The sequence below is a fragment of the Lepus europaeus genome, chromosome 12, assembly GCF_033115175.1.
Source record: "Lepus europaeus isolate LE1 chromosome 12, mLepTim1.pri, whole genome shotgun sequence".
In the NCBI taxonomy this organism is placed as follows: Eukaryota; Metazoa; Chordata; class Mammalia; order Lagomorpha; family Leporidae; genus Lepus; species Lepus europaeus.
In genome coordinates, this window is record NC_084838.1 from 104,242,457 (window position 1) to 104,256,732 (window position 14,276).

Genomic DNA, 14,276 nt, shown 5'->3' on the forward strand with positions numbered 1-14,276 from the left:
GCAATGTCATTAAACTAAGAGAGTGGTAAAAAGAGCTCTTCTCGGGGCTGGCGCCATGACTCACTTGGTTAATCCTCCACCTGTGGCACCGGCATCCCATATGGGCGCCGGGTTCTAGTCCTGGTTGCTCCTCTTCCAGTCCAGCTCTCTGCTGTGGCCCAGGAGGGCAGTGGAGGGTGGCCCAAATACTTGGGCCCCTGCAACCACATGGGAGAGACCAGAGGGAGGTACCTGGCTCCTGACTTCGGACTGGTGCAGCTCCGGCTGTTGCAGCCATCTGGGGAGTGAACCAACGAAAGGAAGACCTTTCTCTATCTCTCTCTCTCTCTCTCTCTCTCTCTCTCTCTCACTGTCTAACTCTATCCATCAAATAAAAAAAAATAGAGCTCTTCTCCAACTTTTTTTGGAGGGAAGGGCACTTAAATACACATCCATGATAGAGCTCCAAGGGACTGGTCACCCTTCAGACACCAACAGAGGCAGACATTGAGAGCTTATCTGACTCCTTCCTTTCTCTAAGCAGTGGCCCTGTGATGACCAAAACCCACACCCCCCAACACAGTACACAGAGAAGACAGCATTCTTTGTGAATATTTATTGGGAAAAATCAGTATTTTTAACAAGGAATTAATGATTTTAGCAGGGCAGTTTTCCTCCCTGGAAATGCTGGAGAAGTATTTTCTATTTAAAGAGGCTTCAGCAGTGGCAAGGGCAACTCACGGCACTTGGCCAACCTGACACCTGCAGGTCAGGCTTGGAAGTGGCACAGGCTCCCTCTGGGACACAGCCGAGGGGTACCTCTGACACCATAGCTGGTCCCTGAATGGCACGACTTTCTTGGGCTCTCTGTCTCTGTGTTTCATTTGTGTATTCCTTGCAGGGTAACTCTGGCCAGCAAATGCAGCTTCTTGGCGGCAGGACTTGGTACTTGTCCCTTTACAGGAAGTGACCCTGTGATTGAAGGGATGGCCCTGGACAGGTGCTGCCCCGATCTGCAATTCTGCCTGCCGCTGAGCTTTGCTAAATTTGACCTGGGTGGAAAGGGGCACTTGGTGGCAGGTCTTACCTGTTCCGTGATCACGCCCCAGCTTCTTCCCTGGAACCTTCCCACTAGCTGGCTTCACTGGTTGAACCTCAGTGTTCCCAATGCAGGTGGCTTGATTTTTACCTGGGCCCCTGCTCTGCTCAGATGATAGGGAACTTCCCTGTTCCAGGAAACGATTTTGCCCTTCACATCTTCTGCTAGGCCAAATCCACTGCAGAAAGTGCTTCATCCGTTTTCTGAAATGGCTTTCAGCAGGGGGCCGCCCCTTCAGTGGCTGGGTTGGGGAATATTTGCTCTCAAGCATGTCCTTCACTGTCCCATCTTGAGCAGCATGGATCCTCCTTCTGGGCTGGGATGGCCCTAACCCTGCATCTCCTCCACCAAGCTCTTCTGGTTTGCATTCTGGAGGGCTTACTGTCTTTGAAGCTGCTGGGAGATTCTTATCCTGGTCCTTCCAAAAGGCACACACAGGGACACAGGGCTCCTGCATCTGCTCCCTCCTGATCCTTGTGTTGTCCATATGGACATGCAGCACCTGGGAAGGGGGTGTGTGTCCAGGGTAGATGCCTTGGGTATATGTCAGAACAGGCTTGGGTTTCAAGTTCTCTGAGGCCAGAGGCATGTCAGTGGGATGGCTATGGGCCTGGCTACAATCTCTGTTAGCCAACTTCAACTTTAACTCACAAAGCAGAAGATTTTTAAGGTCTGACAGTTCAGGATCTCTGGGTTCAGAGAGTGTTGGTGGGGTATGTTTAGTTGTCAGGGTAGTTTGTGTTTTTTCCAAAGTCACACCTATTACTGGGGAGCTTTTTGGCTCATTGGTTTTCAAGGTTTTACTACATGGAGATGGGGGAGAACAAAGTTCCTTTGCCTTGAATATCTCCCTGTACATGATATATGTGGGAAAATGTTCTAAATTCTGCATATTTTTGCTCTGAAGCCTTTCAGTTCTATTTGTAGAGCTCTCTTTCTTAGCATATGATTCCGGTATATCCCCATCCTGCCTTGTGGGCAGCATTGGTCTACTTCTATTTGTTAATTTGGGAGGTTTCTGTTTTGCTTTGTCAATGATGCTGTCTGTGCAAGACAGAAAATGCTGCCTGCAATCCTGAAATCCCTGAATGTTTCCTACAGGCTCCTGAGAGATATCACAGGGTATCTGCCTCATTTCCCTCAGTCTTTCCTTGCACACAGGTGAGGTGACGGGGACAGTGAAATCCAGACTGGGGCCAGAGACTGTTGTTTCCAACTTGTCTCCCTGTGAAGATCTGGAGCTTCTTCTGATGGGTTTGGAGACTCCACCTTGGGAATCAACCTCAGAGATAAAGTTGGTTGAGGAGGGAAAGTGTGAATGACAACTGCACTGGGATGGGTTCCCTTTTGTTTTAAAGATTTCTATGGATTCAAGGATTTTTTTGGGAAGTCCCCACATTATCCTTTTGCGAAAACTTTTGATATGGTCTTCCAATGTCTTTTGCTTGCTGGAACAAAGGAAGGAAATCTCAGAGGAGGTATTGATATTACTGTCTACACTCACCAACTGAGCCAAGTCATTGCGTTCCTCTTGGTTATATGATTTCTCAGGGAGAGGCAATGGTTGTTTGATAGAATACCATGAATTATATACACTCATAGGGATCTGACTGTCATTGATTTGCATAACTTTTTTGCTCAAATGGGCTTTCAAGGCATTTTCAAGTTGTTTCTGATTTACACTCATCCCTGAGACTCTTGAACTATGTCCAGAAAGATTTACCATGTGACTTTCTCTCTCAGAGACAGACCACGAACTCATATCTGAAGACTTCTCTGCATCATTAATTAGATGATCATATGAACCACTCTTCAAAACAGGGCCCTGGGACTTCCTCGCATGTTTTTCTAGAGGAAGCATTTCTGAGGTCCTTTCATAGAAATTGCCAGGTTTTCTGAATCCCAAATCCATTGCATCTGTGCTCTTCTGACCCATAAACAAATACCCTCCTGAGAGTCTCTTATTGCCCATTGATTCAGATATCTCAGGAATGTCTGTCTGAGGGTTAATCAATGACAGAGACTCTTGGACCCTGCGGGGAAGGCCCCACCGATGTTGGATTAGCCTCTTTCGAAGGTGGTGCTCTAGTTTCTCCCGAATCTCACTGTGAAGGGAAAAATCTCTACTAAGAATGCAGATTGGAATGCAAGCTTTGGAGGACTGGCTTGTCAAGGATAGGTTGGGAGCAGGAGGACAAAAGTCTTTCTGAGACAAAAGGACCGCTGAGGGTATATCCCACAAACTTTCCTGCTTTTTTGTCAACAAGTGACATTCCAAGTGTTGGATTTCAGATGGCATGAGAGCCTCTGCTTCATTTGGGAGTCCAAGGAAATGTACACCACAGGGGTTATACTGAGGTACAGGAGAGGGTGGCAGGTTCAGGAGAAAGGATTGAGGTTGGTCTTCAGTGAGAATTTGGGGCTGGGGTTGGGGCATGGCTTGCAGCAGGGGTTGAGCTTGGATCTCAGGCTCAGACAGGGGTGGGGGATCTGGAAGTGCTGGGGGTTCCTGGTCTGTGGAGCTGTCCTGCATACTACTGAAGACGATTAGGGTTGAAGAACAACCACTTGAGACAAGGCCAGCAGGGTAAAGGAAGTCATGGTTCAGAGCTGGTTGACCCCAGGTGAGTTGGATACATTTTCTCTGTAGATGGAACTCAAACATCTTAGGAGATACTGGCTGCTGAATCATCTGCAGCTCCTGTGGTTTGTCATCACTGCTCCAAAAAGGAAGGGAGACTGCTGAGTCATGCTTGACAGAAATTGACTCTAGCATTTTCCCTGGAGAACGAAGTAGGACATCTGGTCTATGTTGTTTTGGAAAAGGTCCTGTTGTCTTTTCCTTTTCCTCGTGTATCAGGAAATCACCCCTCTTTCTGACTTGTTTCTCTAGGAGTGCCAGGGTATCTGGACTGAGAAGTAATAGACTACCTGGAAGGTTGACTGCAGGATCAATCCCAATGGATGGCTGGGATGAATGGAGGCCAAGATTATTCTGCTTGGCATCTCCTTGTGCCCAGTTTGAGGTGGACAAGTCCTTGGTATGACCTTGAGGACAGATTTCTGATGTTGCCATGTCAGGAGATTGAGTGGCTTTGTTTTTTGGCTCATGGGTGGGCAACCCACAAATGCTGTCCTCCAGAGTCACTGTGACTTCTCCTTGGAGAACAGGATCTGTTCCCTGGCCTGGACAAGGTGGAGGAGGGAGAATGCCAAGTGGCTGTGTTGGGAAATGTCCCCCTGGGAATGAGAAATCCAAGCCAGGAATAGGCTCTGGAGGCAGAAAGTCACCAAGATTTGAGGAGGAAATTAAGTCTTCCAAGGAGGTGTCCAGGTTAGTTGAGAGAGTTGAACAGGGAGATGGAGAAGGCTCAGGCACAGGGGGTGGTATTGGGTCTCCTGGAGCAATTGCCAAGAGGTCAGAGGTGAGACTTACTGAGGATTCGATCATAGAATCAGAGGATGGTGAAAAATACTGAGAGAGAGCAGCATCTTGCAGGGACCCCTGGGACAACAGCTGCTGGATCTCTGCTGTTGCTCTGTTACACACCTCACATGAGAGGTCTGGACACAACATGTGACGGAAGTGTGTACTGTCATGGTGGTGGCCCAGGGGGCTGTAGGAGACAAGAAACATAAAGTTGTAGGCAGGACCACTAGAGGAAAGGAGGGCCTCATGACCTATTGGGGTTAGAGGACCCCTGGAGCTGCTATCCCCTGCACACTGCCTCACTTTCAGGACTTCACAATGAACTATCTTCTCCTTAAGCCTTCCCCATCTACTCCTCCCTACTCCTAGAGCAGGCTACACTGTTCCCCTGGAATGCATAGAACAGGATATAAAAGGAATCAGGGAGGGGAAGACTCTTCACCTTTTCAGAATGGAAGACAGCTTCCTTCTCTCCTCTACTTCTCTCTTGTGAGATCTCCAACCTGGGAAACCAGGAGAGTGGGTTATATGTAAAAAGTTAGAAGCACATGGATGTTCCTTTATGGGAGCCCCTTGAGTCATGAATCTCTGAAATCCCCAAAGTTGTCAGACAAAATCAAATGGTCAGCAATTATTAATAAGTGTCATACATGCATCTACATCTAATAACAAAGTATTTTTACCTGCTCCATTCCTTGGTGATGCTGAGAACCACCACATGGGTGCAGGCTTTGTGGTACAGCATCTTACGTCAGCACTTGGAATGCCTGAATCTCATATTGGAGTGCAAGTTCAAGTTTCAGCTGCTCCCCTTCCAATCCAGCTTCCTTCTATATATGTGAGGCACTAGTTGATGGCTCAAGTACTTGAGTCCCTCTCACTGACTGGGGAGGCTGGGATAGACTTCTAAACTGGCTTCAGATTGGCCTACCAGTAGTGTAATGAACTACATTGCAAGATCTCTTCCTTTTTCCTTCTGTTCCTGTCACTCTTCCTTCAAATAAATAAATGTGTAAATCTCTCTAGACATGTCAGTGGTTACCTCAAAGAGGAATGTGACCACTCAGGATGTTAAAGGAGTTATACAAAGCTGTAAGTAGAAGTTCTGGCTTCAAACATGCAGTAATCCTTCCTCAACATCTCATGTCACCATGTATTGGGCAGCACCCATTTGCCATGTCAACTCTGCCTCCTGCTTGTGGGTGCAGAGTTCTCAACATGAAGTTTCAGGTCTCAGTGCCTTCCCTGGGCCTTTGACATTTCTGTTTGCTGAGGGACAGTATTTAGTGACTGACATCCTCAGAGATCATGGACCTGAGCCTTCATGGAAGGGATAGGAAGAGTCATCCTTGGAGGGTTCAGGTCGAATGGGGAGAACCTTACCTGTAAGTGTTCCACCTTTCCTCCTCCTCTTGGTTCTGCTCCGATGCTGAGAACACAAAATAATGGGGAGTGGATGGACTGGGACACAATTCTCTCATTCTTCTCCCCAGGATGATTTGCACCACATTTCTCAGGACTCCTATACTTCCTTATTTTAATCAAAATGGGGTATTCCTCCTTATTTTTTATTTTTTCAAGGTGATCAAATATTTTCAAATACTCCTTTTTTTTTGGTAAAACTGAAAGAAGGATGGTATCTCTGGAATCCTCAGGTATTCTCACAGTTGGACGACCTTTGCTGGCACAGGATCTGTGACCACCTGTCCCATCTGTACTCTTCAGAGGACCCTGTGTCCTGGGGACAGAGCTTGGGCTCCAGCATCTGCTTGTGGGCTCTAATAATCTCAAGCCAACATGATGGAAGGCTTGGTTGAGGAACCCCTGTTCTGGGAATGGAACTCATGGTGTAGGGTGAAGATACGCCCCTCTCTGTTGGAGAATCCAACTCCCAAATCAAGCCAAGCCAGGACCACAGCTTCAGTGTGTTTGGAATTGTGTCCTGGCAGCCTCCACTTCACCAGGGAGATTCTCTGAGAGCTTCACATGGAAACCTTAGTCCTCCCTAAACCCCTGTCTCTACCCAACCTCTTCCCCTACAAGAGTGAGGTCTTGTCCTTTCCTCACACTTCCCTTCTGAGCCATCTCTGACCCAACACATTTCTGTAGACATGTGAGACTAGAAATGGGAGGCACCAGCAACAAAACATCTCTCCTGGGGGTTCCCCCATGGCTCCCTACCTTGGTTGGTAACAGCAGGTAGCAAAGGTAGAGAAGCAGCAGCCCCACCACAATCAGAAAGATGCAGTTGGGGACAGTATCTAAGCACACAGAGCTGAAGCTTAGCCAGGGCTCAGTGTGGCTCTTTAGAAACAAGAGAACCTTCTCCATTGTCAGAACTGCATGGCTCCCTGAGGCAACTGAGTTCTGAGAGTGTGCAGGCTCCACCAAAGTCCCAGGCCTACATCACAGAGCACGGAGAGTCACAAAGGGCTTGTGAAAGTGGGGAGGGGACAACTTGAGGAAGCTATGCCACGCTCCTCCCTCACCCATAGGCCCCAGCCCTGCCATACTATTGTCCGCTTGCTCCCTTCTTTCACATCATACATCCATCGTAGAGGACTTTTCTCCATTCCCTCTGTGAGAAACAGCCTCACCTGTCCATTCAAAGAATAAACTCAGACTCAGGGAGCACAGCATGATGGAAACTTTATTAATGCTCTGCAAGATCAGATGCTTGGTGGATGGTTTACAGCAAGCCATTTATTACTTTTATTTCATTTTTTTAAACAATTTTTTTTGGATAGGCAGAGTTAGACGGTGAGAGAGAGAAAGGTCTTCCTTCCGTTGGTTCACCCCCCAAATGGATGCTACTGCCGGCGTGCTGCACTGATCCAAAGCAGGAGCCAGGTGCTTCTCCTGGTCTCCCATGTGGGTGCAGGGCCCAAGGACCTGGGCCATCCTCCACTGCCTTCCCGGGCCACAGCAGAGAGCTGGACTGGAAGAGGAGCAACTGGGACAGAAAGGTAGAGTTACAGATGGTGAGAAAGGTCCTCCTTCCACTGGTGCACTCCCCAAATGACCGCAATGGTCAGAGCTGGGCTGATCTGAAGCCAGGAGCCAAGAGCTTCCTCTGGGTCTCCCACGTGGTGCAGGGGCCCAAGGACTTTGGCCATCTTCTACTGCTTTCCCAAGCCATAGCAGAGAGCTGGATTGGAAGAGGAGCATCTGGGACTAGAATCAGCACCCACATGGGATCCCATCACTGCAGACAGAGGATTAACCTACTGTGCCACGATGCCGGTCCCTATTTATTACTTATAAAAAGATTGATTTATTCATTTGAAAGACAGAGTTACAGAGACAGAAGGAGAGACAAAGAGATTCATCTTCCATCAGCTGGTTCATTCCCAAAATAGCTGCAATGGCTAGAGTTGAGCTGGTCCGAAGCCAGGAACCAAGAGCTTCTTCTAGATCTCCCTTGTGGTTATAGGGGCCCAAGTACCTGGGCCATCCTCTGCTTCTTTCCCAGGGGCATCAGCAGGGAGCTGGATCAGAAGTGAAGCAGCTGGGACTCAAACCAGCAGTCATACAGGATGCTGACTTTGTAGGTGGTAGCTTAAACTCCTTCGTCACAATGCTGGCCCCTTATTTGCTAATATTTTCAAAACACATACGTTGAGAGCTGCTTGTATAGAATTAGAGTTGTTAGAAGCTTTTGTTGGCCAGTGCTGTGGCTCACTAGGCTAATCCTCTGCCTGCGGCGCCGGTACCCCAGATTCTAGTGCCGGTTGGGGCGCCGGTTCTGTTCCAGTTGCTCCTCTTCCAGTCCAGCTCTGTTGTGGCCCAGGAAGGCAGTGGAGGATGGCCCTAGTGCTTGGGCCCTGCACTCACATGGAGACCAGGAGGAAGCACCTGGCTCCTGGCTTCAGATCGGTGCAGCGCGCTGGCCGTAACGGCCATTTTTTGGGGGGTGAACCAACGGAAGGAAGACCTTTCTCTCTGTCTCGCTCTCTCACTGTCTAACTCTGCCTGTCAAATAAAAAAAAATTTGTAGCTGACAACATGGACATTAATTTGAATACAGAGCTGCATTTTAAAACTGGCCAAACACAGAGGAAGTAAGAAAGACATCATTTGTCTTTTTTAAAAAAAATGCTTCCTGGCCGGTGCCATGGCTCACTAGGCTAATCCTCTGCCTCTGGTGCCCGCACCCTGGGTTCTAGTCCTGGTTGGGGCGCCGGTTCTTTCCCGGTTGCTCCTCTTCCAGTCCAGCTCTCTGCTGTGGCCCAGGAGGGCAGTGGAGGATGGCCCAGGTCCTTGGGCTCTGCACCTGCATGGGAGACCAGGAAGAAGCACCTGGCTCCTGGCTTCGGATTGGCACAGCGCCAGCTGCAACGCGCCGGCCGTAGCAGCCACTTGGGGGGTGAACCAATGGAGAAAGGAAGACCTTTCTCTCTGTCTCTCTCTCTCTCTCTCACTGACTAACTCTGCCTGTCAATAAATAAAAAAATAAATGCTTCCCAAGAATGCCTTAATTTTCACCACCTAACACATCCATAAATATTCTTCCACCCTTAGCAAATTCGGCAAATTCTCCATTCATACTTCCTAGAGAAACTTTACCATCATCAAGTTATCAAGTTCATCATCATTGTCCTCTCAATGTTACTGGGCATCTCTCTTGGTTGTTCCCCCATGGTTCTTTACCTTGGTTGGTAACAGCAGGTAACAAAGGTAGACAAGGAGCAGTCCCTTCTCTACCTTTGTTATTCTTAGCTCTTCATTTTTCCCCATGTTGCTGGTAAAAAAGAAAAAAAAATCTTGTAACTGAAGGTTGTATTTCCCAAAGTGTGTTTTCGGGACAAACTGGATTGTAGGCTGTTAAATGACTTAAAAAGAGACTTATGGAGCAGTTGGTAAACACACTATTGTGCATATAGAATCCAAAATGAAAGCACTGTGCCTACTCCCCAAACTTATTGGAATATATTTCCCTTACATTTCATATAGTTCTGTGGTCTACTGTTCTGAAGGAAAACACAAGGGAAATGCTCAGAAGAGTAGAGAAGACAGAAGAAAAGTGCTTTACCCCAGAGAAACAAGATCATCCTTTCCACTAGTAAAAACAGTTATCTTCTTCAAACATGTTTGCCAGAGAACAAGACACAAATTGTGAGATATAACAAACAATAACAAGGTTGACACATCTTATATGTGAATCAATTATTGTAACATACAATCATGATTCTGATGTTTATGACAAGTAAACACAAAAATGACATAAATGTGACCTGCTGGTGTGTCTTATTAATGTATATAATCCTATGAAATAATTAAACCCCTAAACTAAATTAGATTCTCATAAATCTCAGCTTCTTCCAATAGTTCTTTTGTGGTATGAGAGAAAAATGATATTTAGTAACTGCAATTCTTTTTGCTCTATTAAAATTGATTTTTAGTAAGTATTATACAGTGTGTCACAAAAATGAAATCATGTAGCCTTTCCAATTTTTCATGTTATTTTTACTTCAGTCTATTGAGTTTTGATTCAGCATGGTAGCTGGAAAGTTTAAAAATGTTAAGTGTAATAAATTTCAAAGATTTTTAAAAATTGAGAATTGTATTTTTAAATAATTTATTATTTTAAATTTATATATAAAATTTATATATATAATTTATATGTGCATGGTTTTAAGAGCATGATACTTCCCACCCCACCCTCCTTTCTCTTTCTATTTTTTAAAAAGATTTTATTTATTTATTTATTTGACAGGTAGAGTTACAGACAGTGAGAGAGACAGAAAGGTCTTCCATCTGATGGTTCACCCCCCAAATGGCCACCACGGCCAGAGCTACGCTGATCCGAAGCCAGGAGCCAGGTGCCTCTTCCTGGTCTCCCATGCGGGTGCAGGGCCCAAGCACTTGGGCCTTCCTCCACTGTTTTCCCAGGCCACAGCAGAAAAATGGACTGGAAGAGGAGCAACTGGGACCAGAACCTGGTGCTTATATGGGATGCTGGTGCCGCAGGCGGAGGATTAACCTAGTGGATCATGGCGCCGGCCCCCCTCCTTTCTCTTTATCTTATTTTTCTTTCAATTTTTACAATGACAAACTTTTGATTTACTTTATAATCACAAGCTTAATCCCCCACTTAATAAAGACTTCAACAAATCGTATTTTATGTCTACTTTTGTGTCATTTTTCTAATGATTCATTTTTATTGAATTTCACACAAGTACCAGTCCACAGTGGACAGCAGGAAGTGAGAACGAAAGCAAACTCCTCCTTTGCCAAGGATGTTTTAAGGAATGGTGGCCTGGTGTACATACGCCCCTATAAAGACTTGGTGAGATATTTAAGCGTCTGCGTGAACTTGACTGGATCATGTGGTGCCCAGATATGAAATACACATCACTTCTCTGTCTGAGAAGGTGTTTCTCAAGGAGACTGGCAATTGAATTGGTGGACTCAGTAAAGCACTTAGCTCTCCAAAGTGTGGGTAGGCCTCCCTCAATCCCGTGAGAACCTGGCTGGAACAAAAGGGAAGGGAGGGCACACCCACTTGTCCTCTGCCTGAATGAGCTGGGGCGTCCGTCTTCTCTCGCCCTGCACTGAGACTTACACTGAACACTCCCTGTCAGGCATGTGGACGTGCCCTGCAGCACACCACCAGCTTTCCTGCGTCTACGGGAGCAGGAATGGGCTTCCTTTCATTTCACTCTTTCCCTGAGTGGGATTTTCCTTTATTTGCAACTGAACTTCCAGCAAAATGAATTTCCTATTTTTTTCCCACCATATGTTATGCAGAAAGATGACTTTCTGTCCACCATGAAAAGCTGATATGGGGCCTCTTTTGTTCTCACTCTTTGTGAGATGAATGACTTCTACAACCACTCCTCAGCATTGGTTACTTGGGCGGCCAGGAACACAAAATCAGTTCTCTTCTGCTACTGCTGGCTTCCTGGCGCTGAGCTGGGGAACTCAGTGTTCAACATCAGCCCCATCAGCTCACTTCCTGCCCGTGGGACCATGGGTGTGGTGCTGAGTATTTCCTGTCAGACTCCCTATCTGTGGGGGTGATGGATATCTACCCCAGAGAGCGGCTGTGAGGAATGAGGAATGCCACACACCTGACACATTCTTGCTCCCGTGTCCTTTCTGTCAAGTTAGTTATCCTCTGTTCCAAAAGAACTGAAGAAAGCAGCCCAATTCTTTTTTTTTTCTTTTCAGGCAGAGTTAGACAGTGAGTGAGAGAGAGAGAGAGAGAGAGACAGAGAGAAAGGTCTTCCTTTTCCGTTGGTTCACTCCCCAAATGGCCGCTACAACCGGCGCACTGCGGCCGGTGCACTGCTCTGATCCAAAGCCAGGAGCCGGGTGCTTCCTCCTGGTCTCCCATGCGGGTGCAGGGCCCAAGCACTTGGGCCATCCTCCTCTGCCTTCCCGGGCCACAGCAGAGAGCTGGACTGGAAGAGGAGCAACTGGGACAGAATCCGGCACCCCAACTGGGACTAGAACCTGGGGTGCCGGCGCCGCAGGTAGAGGATTAGCCAAGTGAGCCTCAGTGCTGGCCTAAAGTAGCCCAATTCTATTTTGTCACATTGAAAAACCTGGATTTCCCAAAACGTACCATCCTACCTTACAGAAACATTTTGGAAAAGTTAAAGTTAGCTGGTTTAGTGTCTGCTGAAGCTGTTCTGTGGAATAGCTGATCTTGCTTGCACATTGCTTCATAAAGCATGGGAACTGAGAAATGCTGCTTTAGTTTAAAGCGTCACAATGCATGTCTTGCTGGAGTTTCTGAGGAAAGCCACCCAGGAAAACATTTAATGAACATTTTGTGAAACATTTACTCACCTTTGGACTCTGGGCCTCTTTCTTACATAAATCCATTTTTATTATCCCAAAGGACATATTGTGATCTACTCCCTTGGCCCTAACCATCTCAGTCCCTTTACCTCCTTTTAATAATCAATGATATGCAGGTTGGAGGAAGGACATTCCTGCTCCTATATGCCCTGCTTGCAAAAACACAGCAGTCAGTCTTATGAACAAGTTATCAAAATAAGGCCTGGGAAATGTGTATGGTACCAGGGAGCAGTGGAGTGTTCCACTCTATTAGGCTAAGAGGTGTGCAGGCATCAGTGGTCCCGAGTTTACAGTCAGGACCCGCATTAGTGTTGACGGGCATCCCGTGTCACCCTGTGCTGCGTCTTGAAGGCTCATGGTTCCCCAGAGTCCAGCCAGGGCCAGGGCTTGTATTTGTCAATCCTGATGTTCCCACCTGATTATTCAATAAAGGATAAAGATCAAATGACAGAAATCTATCTTCCAGTCCATGTATTATCCTCAAGAACAGTATTACTTGAGAATCCACGAATCCCTTATTTTGAACCCTAACTGTGAACCAGGAATTGGAGCTTAAGAGCTTCTATGCAAAGCCCATTCTGCCTCAGGAGCCTTCTGTCTCTGCATCTAAGCTCTGGCTTCTAGACGTGCTTTATCAACCAAGTGGCAGGAGCAATGAAGCACAATCCACAGGGTGGGTCCCTGCTTTGAGGACGGCATAGGAGTAAAGGTCACATTTGTCCCCCAGTGGAAACCTGCAGGGAGCAGCAATGTCTCCTATCAGCCTACACCTGGTTTTAAGGAATTGAGTGGGCTCTGTGTTCCCAGCTCCAAGGACCTTGCTTTCTAGGTTCACACACACACACACACGCTCTAACCTGAGCTTCTGTGGGCTGTGAAAAGAACAAAGGAAGGGCTGCATCTCCAGGGGTCTGACTGACACTAGTCAGCTCTCCAGGCTGAACTAAAGGTCAGTGGGTGACTGTGGGGTTCCCTCTCAGCTAAGACTGAGAGCAATGGGATATCTGGCAGCTTCTTCCTAACTTGGGTGGTAAGAGGACAGCTCACAGCTGGAAGCCTGCAGTGCTGCATACCTAACTGCACCTGTGTCCCTGTCTTCTCTTGTCCCAAAGGGACTATGTTTGTTTCTTTTGTTTTTCATGTCTCCTCTGACAATTTCCATCCGTCAGACCCCTGTGCTCTCAGAATACCTGGGGAGGGGTGGGCTTGGCACAAGGAAGTCCTCAGAACTATTCCAATCAACTCTCCTTACCTAGGGGTGCTGGCTTTCCTGCTTGTCCACCCATAGGATTGGCCATACCCCATAAGGTGCTATGAGTAGCTTGGTCTGCATGTCCCAGCTAAGCAGGTCCTACCCCAGAGGTCTGCGATGGCTTATATTTGGAATGGTGTAATGGACATCAGAACCCTGGAGGACACCAAATTCAGGCTTTGATTTTGGGGGTCCTTTGACTGTCTAAGATGGCCAAGACTGCGCGGGAATCTAGACATCTCAGGAACCTGAATGACATGCGGGCTGAATGCCCATGGAGAAGCAGAATGCTCAAAATGTTGCAGGTGTTGTGGCATTTTGGATTTAAGATTTCCAGATTATGCATACTCAACTGTTTTTGGTAATGGGCTCTTTGAAGAAAAACGAAATGAAGATGAGCTGCCTGCACTCAGCAGGGCCCAGGGCAACTGTATGAAGACATTCGCCATCTGCATCTTTCGGCCATTACACAAGCAAACACCTTTCTGGGGTTGACTTGTAACAGATGTCTTCCACAGCTTGGTTCATAACTTTCTAGATTTCTTTTATGAAGGTTAACTAATGCCAGGGTGAGCACCTCTGGAGCCTTATCCAGGTCAAGAAACTGACAGTAACTCCAACAGGAAACCCCTGGTCATGCTTCCTGGAGCACAATGTTCTGTACGCTTTCTGAGCATGTCACTCATGAAATCATCACTCTACCTCCA

General features: G+C 47.1%; 1 protein-coding gene across 1 annotated transcript in view; it reads right to left on the reverse strand.

The window, feature by feature from the left end:
- LOC133771090 (spermatogenesis-associated protein 31D1-like) overlaps positions 1-14,276 on the reverse strand; it is a 32,766-nt gene that overhangs the window by 4,141 nt on the left and 14,349 nt on the right. The window contains exons 3-6 of the mRNA XM_062206810.1: positions 6,690-6,909; positions 6,174-6,294; positions 5,892-5,937; positions 735-4,734 (exon numbers count right to left, since the gene is read on the reverse strand). Coding sequence (XP_062062794.1) covers positions 735-4,734; positions 5,892-5,937; positions 6,174-6,294; positions 6,690-6,909 — 4,387 coding nt within the window. The remainder of the gene's footprint in view (positions 1-734; positions 4,735-5,891; positions 5,938-6,173; positions 6,295-6,689; positions 6,910-14,276) is intronic.